Source organism: Oncorhynchus gorbuscha, linkage group LG15 (assembly GCF_021184085.1).
Source record: "Oncorhynchus gorbuscha isolate QuinsamMale2020 ecotype Even-year linkage group LG15, OgorEven_v1.0, whole genome shotgun sequence".
Lineage (NCBI taxonomy): Eukaryota > Metazoa > Chordata > Actinopteri > Salmoniformes > Salmonidae > Oncorhynchus > Oncorhynchus gorbuscha.
In genome coordinates this window covers 10384111-10394110 of record NC_060187.1, presented here as the reverse complement: position 1 = coordinate 10394110, position 10000 = coordinate 10384111, and the positions used below count along the sequence as shown (strand labels likewise).

Here is a 10000-nt window from a genome sequence, read left to right as displayed (position 1 = left end):
CACCCACACACAACACACACACACCCCCACACACACACACACACATACCCACACCACACACACACACACACCCACACCACACACACACACACCCCCACACCACACACACACACCCCCACACCACACACACACACACGAGAGAGATAAGTGAGTAAAAAAAAGTTGAAAGAAAAGAATCCTTGGATGTAAATAAACCATTCTCCCTCTCTGTGTTTACAGCGTCATCATAAAGTCCACAAGACATAATATCCTCAAATGTCCTTCAAATATAACAACGTGTGACTTCATCAGTGGTTGGTGAGACAACGACATGTGATAGTGTTAGATGTGGGGAGAATCACAAACTAGGTTGTCAGTAGACTGAACTCAATGACCCTCCGATCTAGAGAATCACAAACTAGGTTGTCAGTAGACTGAACTCAATGACCCTCCGATCTGGAGAATCACAAACTAGGTTGTCAGTAGACTGAACTCAATGACCCTCCGATCTAGAGAATCACAAACTAGGTTGTCAGTAGACTGAACTCAATGACCCTCCGATCTGGAGAATCACAAACTAGGTTGTCAGTAGACTGAACTCAATGACCCTCCGATCTAGAGAATCACAAACTAGGTTGTCAGTAGACTGAACTCAATGACCCTCCGATCTGGAGAATCACAAACTACTAATTCACACACTTATCAAGAGAACATCCCTGTTCATCCCTACTGCCTCTGATCTCACTAAACACATGCTTCGTTTTTGAATTATGTCTCCGAGTTGGAGCGTGCCCCTGGCTATAGGTAAATAAATAAAAACTAGAAAAATGTGGTCTGCTTTGTTTAAAATAAGGAATTAGAAATGATTTATACTTGTACTTTAACTTTCGATATTTAAGTATATTTCAAACCCAAAACTTTTACTCAAGTAGTACTGGGTGACTTTCACCTTGCTTGTCCTCAAGTATGACAATTGGGTACTTTTTCCAAAACTGGTTGTCAGTAGACTGAACTCAATGACCCTGCAATCTAGTGTTGTTCCCGAGACGAGGCAGCAAAGTGTAGTGACTTGACTCACTGGCTAAAGAAAGAGCTCTATCTGTCTGACTGCCAGAGAACACACACATGGCGTGAATCAACATATGAATCAGCATATGGTGGAATTAACATAGAAACGTGTGTTGAACAGTTGCCATGACGGTGGAAATGATGAGTGTGGCAGGCACCGCCATGTTAGTTTCTGAGACAACTTTCTGCAGTCTATAGAGAGAGAGGGTATCTGGAAGGAAGACTGGAACACAACACAGACAGTCACCTCCAGAACCCAAATACATGTACGTATGGTGTATGGTGTACGTATGGTGTACGTATGGTGTACGTATGGTGTACGTATGGTGTGCATTTGGTAGTGCTGAGCAACTAATGCTTTTCTTGGTTGGTTTGGTTTCGGTTCGATTATTTTAAAAATTATCACTGTTTTTGATCATTTAAAAAAAAAACATTAAAAGCATTATGAAATAACGACATTAAAAACATTGTTGAGCTTTTGAAAGGAAATTCCAAAGCCAAAAATAGTGAACAATCATTTGCCAAAACATTGAAAATATTCTATTGTCTCTGTCAGAACCACACTGGGTAGAAATGACTATGAAACAATATAATATTTTAGTTGTTAATATTACTTTTGATTTGGTGACTTATATTTTTCATTCCTGAAAGTCCTCATCACGTTCCTGCTCAGGCACTAGCAGCCAGACAACGTTCTCTCTGTCCTCCCCATACGGGACTGTGTTACGTCCTCCCATTTAGGAAGGGGGATACCTAGTCAGTTGTACAACTGAACGCATTCAACTGAAATATATATTCCACATGTAACCCAACCCCAGAGAGGGGGGGGGGGGGCTGCCATAATCAACATCCACGTCTTCGGCACAGTGGGTTAACTGCCTTGCTCGGGGGCAGCTCGGAGATTCGATCCAGCAACCTTTCGGTTACTGGCCCAAAGCTCAAACCACTAGGAGCTGTCAGAAAAAATCCTTTTACTAGTTCGTCGAAGAAGATAAGGCTTTATCTCTCGTCGTTATATTGTGTACATTCCTCTCTCATGCGGTCCATGTGGTCTGTGTGTATCTAACCTAACGTAACAAGAGTAAAAGTTGATCTATCTCTGCCTGAGCTGAAAAAAACTGCCGCATTTCAGTTAATTACCACGTTTCAGCAACTCCCTTCAGCCCAGTGTCCCACAGTTTTAGAGTTCATTTCTCTCGTGAATGTTTAGATTTCTCTCTTGAGTTTTTACCAAAAAGTTATATTTTGGTTTCCTCTGACCATCTGACATTCTTCCAATCTTCTTCTGGATCATCCAAATGCTCTCTAGCCAACTTCAGATGGGCCTGGACATGTACTGGCTTTAGCAGGGGGACACGTCTGGCACTGCAGGATTTGAGTCCCTGGCGGCGTAGTGTGTTACTGATGGTAGGCTTTGTTACTTTGGTCCCAGCTCTCTGCAGGTCATTCACTAGGTCCCCCCGTGTGGTTCTGGGATTTTTGCTCACCGTTCTTGTGATCATTTTGACCCCACGGGGTGAGACCTTGCGTGGAGCCCCAAATCAAGGGAGATTATCAGTGGTCTTGTATGTCTTCCATTTCCTAATAATTGCTCCCACAGTTGATTCCTTCAAACCAAGCTGCTTACCTATTGCAGATTCAGTCTTCCCAGCCTGGTGCAGGTCTACAATTTTGTTTCTGGTGTCCTTTGACAGCTCTTTGGTCTTGGCCATAGTGGAGTTTGGAGTGTGACTGTTTGAGGTTGTGGTCAGGTGTCTTTTATACTGATAACAAGTTCAAACAGGTGCCATTAATACAGGTAACGAGTGGTGGACAGAGGAGCCTCTTAAAGAAGAAGTTACAGGTCTGTGTGAGCCAGAAATCTTGCTCGTCTGTAGGCGACCAAATACTTATTTTCCACCATAATTTGAAAATAAATTCATTAACAATTCTACAATGTGATTTTCTGGATTTTTTTATCTAATTTTGTCTGTCATAGTTGAAGTGTACCTATGATGAAAATTACAGGCCTCATCTTTTTTAAGTGGGAGAACTTGCACAATTGGTGGCTGACTAAATACTTTTTTTGCCCCACTGTATGTATGTGTGTGTGTATTTATGTGCGTGTATAACTCACCTGAACCTTCTTAAGGGCCATGGAAGTGTTGTCCATCAGGTACCTGGCCCGGTACACCTCACTGAACTGGCCCCGCCCAATCTTCTTCTCAATCAGGAAGTTAGCCAGAGAGTTGTGGCCCATGTCCGGCTGGAGCGGCTTCTGAAAGCCAACACAGAGAACACAGTCACAAGTGCCACAATTATGTTCTCCCTTGCAGTAATCTCATAAACCCAGAACAAAAATTGTGTATAATTGCGTCAAACACTTGATTAGTTTCTGGGGAGAGCTGTATGAGACAAGATACTAACCAGACTAGTAAAGTCTCTATCCCCCTAAACGGAAACTGTTATGTCCCTTCCCCTTCCAGAATTCAACGATGCAAAACACCTGCAAACCCATGATTTATCCAAATGATCAGTGACGAAAAAATCTGCATATGGGATCAAAGTTCCTCGTTAAGACTAGAGGTCGAACGATTATGATTTTTCAACGCCGATACTGACACCGATTATTGGAGGACCAAAAAAGGCAGATAATCGGCAAATTTTTTAAAAATGTGTGTGTGTGTATATATATATATATATATATATATATATATATATATGAGAATTACAAACAATACTCAATGAAAAATGAACACATTCATTTTAACTTAATATAATCTATTTATTTAGTTTCAAATAAATAATGAAACATGCTCTATTTGGTTTAAATAATGCAAAAACAAAGTGTTTGAGAAGAAAGTAAAAGTGCAATATGTGCCATGTAAAAAAGCTAAGGTTTAAGTTCCTTGCTCAGAACATGAGAACAGCTGAAAGCTCCTAGTTCAATATTCCCAGTTAAGAAGTTTTAGGCTGTAGTTATTATAGGAATCATGACGAGTCAACTATTTCTCTCTATACCATTTGTATTTCATATACCTTTGACTATTGGATGTTCTTATAGACACTTTTGTATTGCCAGCCTAATCTCGGGAGTTGATAGGCTTGAAGTCATAAACAGCGCTGTGAGGCAAGCATTGCTAAGAGCTGCTGGAAAACGCAGTAAATTTTGAATGAATGCTTACGAGCCTGCTGGTGCCTACCATCGCTCAGTCAGACTGCTCTATCAAATCATAGACTTAATTATAATATAATAAACACAGAAATACGAGCCTTTGGTCATTAATATGGTCAAATCCAGAAACTATCATTTCGAAAACAAAACATTTCACGTCAGTGAAATACGGTACCGTTGCGTATTTTATCTAACGGGTGGCATCCATAATTCTAAATATTGCTGTTACATTGCACAACCTTCAATGTTATGTCATAATTATGTAAAATTCTGGCAAATTAGTTCGCAACGAGCCAGGTGGCCCAAACTGTTGCATATACCCTGACTCTTCGTGCAATGAATGCAAGAGAAGTGACACAATTTCCCTAGTTAATATTGCCTGCTAACATGAATTTCTTTTAACTAAATATGCAGGTTTAAAAATATATACTTCTGTGTATTGATTTTAAGAAAAGCATTGATGTTTATGTTTAGGTACATTCGGGCTGTGGAATGTTGTCCACTCCTCTTCAATGGCTGTGTCGAAGTTGCTGGATTTTGGCGTAAACTGGAACACGCTGTTGTACAGGTCAATTCAGAGCATCCCAAACATGCTCAATGATTGACATGTTTGGTGAGTATTCAGGCCATGGAAGAACTGGGACATTTTCAGCTTCCAGGAATTGTGTACAGATGCTTGTGACATGGGGCCGTGCTTGATCATGCTGAAACATGAGGTGATGGCGGTGGATTAATGGCATGACAATGGGCCTCAGGTTCTTGTCCTGGTATCCTGCCCATGCCATAACCCCACAGCCAACCATGTGGCACTCGGTTCATAATGATGACATCAGCAAACTGCTCGCCCACACAATGCCATACGTCTGCCCGGTACAGTAGAAACCGGGATTCATCTGTGAAGAGCACACTTGTCCAGCATGCCTGTGTCAATCGAAGGTGAGCATTTGCCCACTGAAGTCGGTTACGACTTCAGTGGGCCAAGGCACATCAGGGTGAGATGTAGTCTGCCAAGGCACATCAGGGTTAGCTGTAGTCTGCCAAGGCACATCACGGTCAGCTGTAGTCTGCCAAGGCACATCAGGGTTATCCTGTAGTCTGCCAAGGCACATCAGGGTTATCCTGTAGTCTGCCAAGGCACATCAGGGTTAGCTGTAGTCTGCCAAGGCACATCACGGTCAGCTGTAGTCTGCCAAGGCACATCAGGGTTATCCTGTAGTCTGCCAAGGCACATCAGGGTTATCCTGTAGTCTGCCAAGGCACATCCTGTAGTCTGCCAAGGCACATCAGGGTTAGCTGTAGTCTGCCAAGGCACATCAGGGTTAGCTGTAGTCTGCCAAGGCACATCGGTGAGCTGTAGTCTGCCAAGGCACATCAGCTGTAGTCTGCCAAGGCACATCAGGGTTAGCTGTAGTCTGCCAAGGCACATCAGGGTTAGCTGTAGTCTGCCAAGGCACATCACGGTCAGCTGTAGTCTGCCATAGCACATCAGGGTTAGCTGTAGTCTGCCAAGGCACATCACCAGGTACAAACCTAAATCTGTAAACAAGGGCACCCTCATAGATGTCATCCTGACCAACTGGCCCTCCAAATACACCTCCGCTGTCTTCAACCAGGATCTCAGCAATCACTGCCTCATTGCCTGTATCCGCTACGGAGCCGCAGTCAAACGACCACCCCTCATCACTGTCAAACGCTCCCTAAAACACTTCTGTGAGCAGGCCTTTCTAATCGACCTGGCCCGGGTATCCTGGAAGGACATTGACCTCATCCCGTCAGTTGAGGATGCCTGGTCATACTTTAAAAGTAACTTCCTCACCATCTTAGATAAGCATGCTCTGTTCAAAAAATGCAGAACCAAGAACAGATATAGCCCTTGGTTCACTCCAGACCTGACTGCCCTCGACCAGCACAAAAACATCCTGTGGCGGACTGCAATAACATCGAATAGTCCCCGCGATATGCTGTCATGTTTTGTCATTTATTATCTTGTCTTGTCCCTGTGCTTCCCATTCTATTCGTTTCCCTCTGATATGCAACTGCTCTCTCTTCTTCATCGTTCCGTTCCTGCTCCCAGGTTCCTATTCCCCCTAATCATCATTTAGTCTTCCCACACCTGTTCCCGATCCTTTTCCCTGATTAGAGTCCCTATTTCTCTCCTTGTTATTCGTTTCTGCCCTGTCGGTTCCTTGTCTAGATTTCAGTCAGGAAAGCGTGGTGAAGGTGGCCAGTTCTTGCCTTCAGGCAGAAGTTTGCATCCTGTCCTAGCTCGAGTGAAAGTTGTGTTTTTTTGAAACTTTACTGGAAAAAGTTCTGGTCAGGAACCAATACACGCAGTCAGTCAGGAAAGCAAAGGCCAGCTTCTTCAGGCAGAGTTTGCATCCTGTAGCTCAAACTCCAGTTCTGGGACACTGTGAAGTCCATGGAGAACAAGAGCACCTCCTCCCAGCTGCCCACTGCACTGAGGCTAGGTAACACGGTCACCACCGATAAACCCATGATTATCGAAAACTTCAACAAGCATTTCTCAACGGCTGGCCATGCCGTCCGCCTGGCTACTCCAACCTCGGCCAACAGCTCCGCCCCCCACCCCACAGCTACTCGCCCAAGCCTCTCCAGGTGCTCCTTTACCCAAATCCAGATAGCAGATGTTCTGAAAGAGCTGCAAAACCTGGACCCGTACAAATCAGCTGGGCTTGACAATCTGGACCCTCTATTTCTGAAACTATCTGCCGCCATTGTCGCAACCCCTATTACCAGCCTGTTCAACCTCTCTTTCATATCGTCTGAGATCCCCAAGGAATGGAAAGCTGCTGCAGTCATCCCCCTCTTCAAAGGGGGAGACACCCTGGACCCAAACTGTTACAGACCTATATCCATCCTGCCCTGCCTATCTAAGGTCTTCGAAAGCCAAGTCAACAAACAGGTCACTGACCATCTCGAATCCCACCGTACCTTCTCCGCTGTACAATCTGGTTTCCGAGCCGGTCACGGGTGCACCTCAGCCACGCTCAAGGTACTAAACGATATCATAACCGCCATCCATAAAAGACAGTACTGTGCAGCCGTTTTCATCGACCTTGCCAAGGCTTTCGACTCTGTCAATCACCATATTCTTATCGGCAGACTCAGTAGCCTCGGTTTTTCAGATGACTGCCTTGCCTGGTTCACCAATTACTTTGCAGACAGAGTTCAGTGTGTCAAATCGGGGGGCATGCTGTCCGGTCCTCTGGCAGTCTCTATGGGGGTGCCACAGGGTTCAATTCTCGGGCCGACTCTTTTCTCTGTATATATCAATGATGTTGCTCTTGCTGCGGGCGATTGCCTGATCCACCTCTACGCAGAGGCACATCACGGTTAGCTGTAGTCTGCCATAACACATCACGGTTAGCTGTAGTCTGCCAAGGCACATCACGGTCAGCGGTAGTCTGCCAAGGCACATCAGGGTTAGCTGTAGTCTGCTAAGGCACATCAGGGTTAGCTGTAGTCTGCCAAGGCACATCACGGTCAGCTGTAGTCTGCCAAGGCACATCACGGTCAGCTGTAGTCTACCAAGGCACATCAGGGTTATCCTGTATTCTGCCAAGGCACATCAGGGTTAGCTGTAGTCTGCCAAGGCACATCAGGGTTAGCTGTAGTCTGCCAAGGCACATCACGGTCAGCTGTAGTCTGCCAAGGCACATCAGGGTTATCCTGTAGTCTGCCAAGGCACATCAGGGTGGTCCTTCTGTAGCTCAGTTGGTAGAGCATGGCGCTTGTAACGCCAGGGTAGTGGGTTCGATCCCCGGGACCACCCATACGTAGAATGTATGCACACATGACTGTAAGTCGCTTTGGATAAAAGCGTCTGCTAAATGGCATATATTATTATTATTATTATATATTATATATTATTATATTATTATATTATTATATTAGGGTTATCCTGTAGTCTGCCAAGGCACATCAGGGTTAGCTGTAGTCTGCCAAGGCACAACAGGGTTAGCTGTAGTCTGCCAAGGCACATCACGGTCAGCTGTAGTCTGCCAAGGCACATCAGGGTGAGATGTAGTCTGCCAAGGCACATCAGGGTTAGCTGTAGTCTGCCAAGGCACATCACGGTCAGCTGTAGTCTGCCAAGGCACATCAGGGTTATCCTGTAGTCTGCCAAGGCACATCAGGGTTATCCTGTAGTCTGCCAAGGCACATCAGGGTTAGCTGTAGTCTGCCAAGGCACATCACGGTCAGCTGTAGTCTGCCAAGGCACATCAGGGTTATCCTGTAGTCTGCCAAGGCACATCAGGGTTATCCTGTAGTCTGCCAAGGCACATCAGGGTTAGCTGTAGTCTGCCAAGGCACATCAGGGTTAGCTGTAGTCTGCCAAGGCACATCACGGTGAGCTGTAGTCTGCCAAGGCACATCAGGGTTAGCTGTAGTCTGCCAAGGCACATCAGGGTTAGCTGTAGTCTGCCAAGGCACATCACGGTCAGCTGTAGTCTGCCATAGCACATCAGGGTTAGCTGTAGTCTGCCAAGGCACATCACCAGGTACAAACCTAAATCTGTAAACAAGGGCACCCTCATAGATGTCATCCTGACCAACTGGCCCTCCAAATACACCTCCGCTGTCTTCAACCAGGATCTCAGCAATCACTGCCTCATTGCCTGTATCCGCTACGGAGCCGCAGTCAAACGACCACCCCTCATCACTGTCAAACGCTCCCTAAAACACTTCTGTGAGCAGGCCTTTCTAATCGACCTGGCCCGGGTATCCTGGAAGGACATTGACCTCATCCCGTCAGTTGAGGATGCCTGGTCATACTTTAAAAGTAACTTCCTCACCATCTTAGATAAGCATGCTCTGTTCAAAAAATGCAGAACCAAGAACAGATATAGCCCTTGGTTCACTCCAGACCTGACTGCCCTCGACCAGCACAAAAACATCCTGTGGCGGACTGCAATAACATCGAATAGTCCCCGCGATATGCTGTCATGTTTTGTCATTTATTATCTTGTCTTGTCCCTGTGCTTCCCATTCTATTCGTTTCCCTCTGCTGGTCTTATTAGGTTCTTTCCCTCTTTCTATCCCTCTCTCTCCCCCTCCCTCTCTCACTCTCTCGCTCTCTCTTCTCTCTATCGTTCCGTTCCTGCTCCCAGCTGTTCCTATTCCCCTAATCATCATTTAGTCTTCCCACACCTGTTCCTGGAAGTCCCTATTTCTCTCCTTGTTATTCGTTTCTGCCCTGTCGGTTCCTTGTCTAGATTTCACCGTGCTGTGTTTGTGTATCGCCCTGTAAGCATGCTCGTGTTTTCCTCAGATGCTGCGTGGTGAGCAGGTGTCTGAGTCTGTCTGGTTCAGTGCCTTCCCGAGGCAACCTGCTGTTCACCTGCTGTTCAAGATCGAGTCTCCAGTTTGTCCTCGTCATTTCGAGTGAAAGTTGTGTTTTTTTGATTGTATTCACTTTACTGGATTAAAGACTCTGTTTTCGCCAAGTCGCTTTTGGGTCCTCTTTCACCTGCATGACATATGCAACTGTTCAGGGAAGTCAGGAACCAATACACGCAGTCAGTCAGGAAAGCAAAGGCCAGCTTCTTCAGGCAGAAGTTTGCATCCTGTAGCTCAAACTCCAAAAAGTTCTGGGACACTGTGAAGTCCATGGAGAACAAGAGCACCTCCTCCCAGCTGCCCACTGCACTGAGGCTAGGTAACACGGTCACCACCGATAAACCCATGATTATCGAAAACTTCAACAAGCATTTCTCAACGGCTGGCCATGCCGTCCGCCTGGCTACTCCAACCTCGGCCAACAGCTCCGCCCCCCCC

General features: G+C 45.7%; 1 protein-coding gene across 2 annotated transcripts in view; it reads right to left on the bottom strand.

Moving 5' to 3' along the window:
- Window positions 1–10000, bottom strand: part of LOC123996601 (serine/threonine-protein kinase Nek7) — a 147032-nt gene that overhangs the window by 74753 nt on the left and 62279 nt on the right. For both annotated transcript variants that reach the window (XM_046300094.1, XM_046300095.1), the window contains one exon: window positions 3164–3304. In XM_046300094.1, the coding sequence (XP_046156050.1) occupies window positions 3164–3304 (141 nt within the window). The remainder of the gene's footprint in view (window positions 1–3163; window positions 3305–10000) is intronic.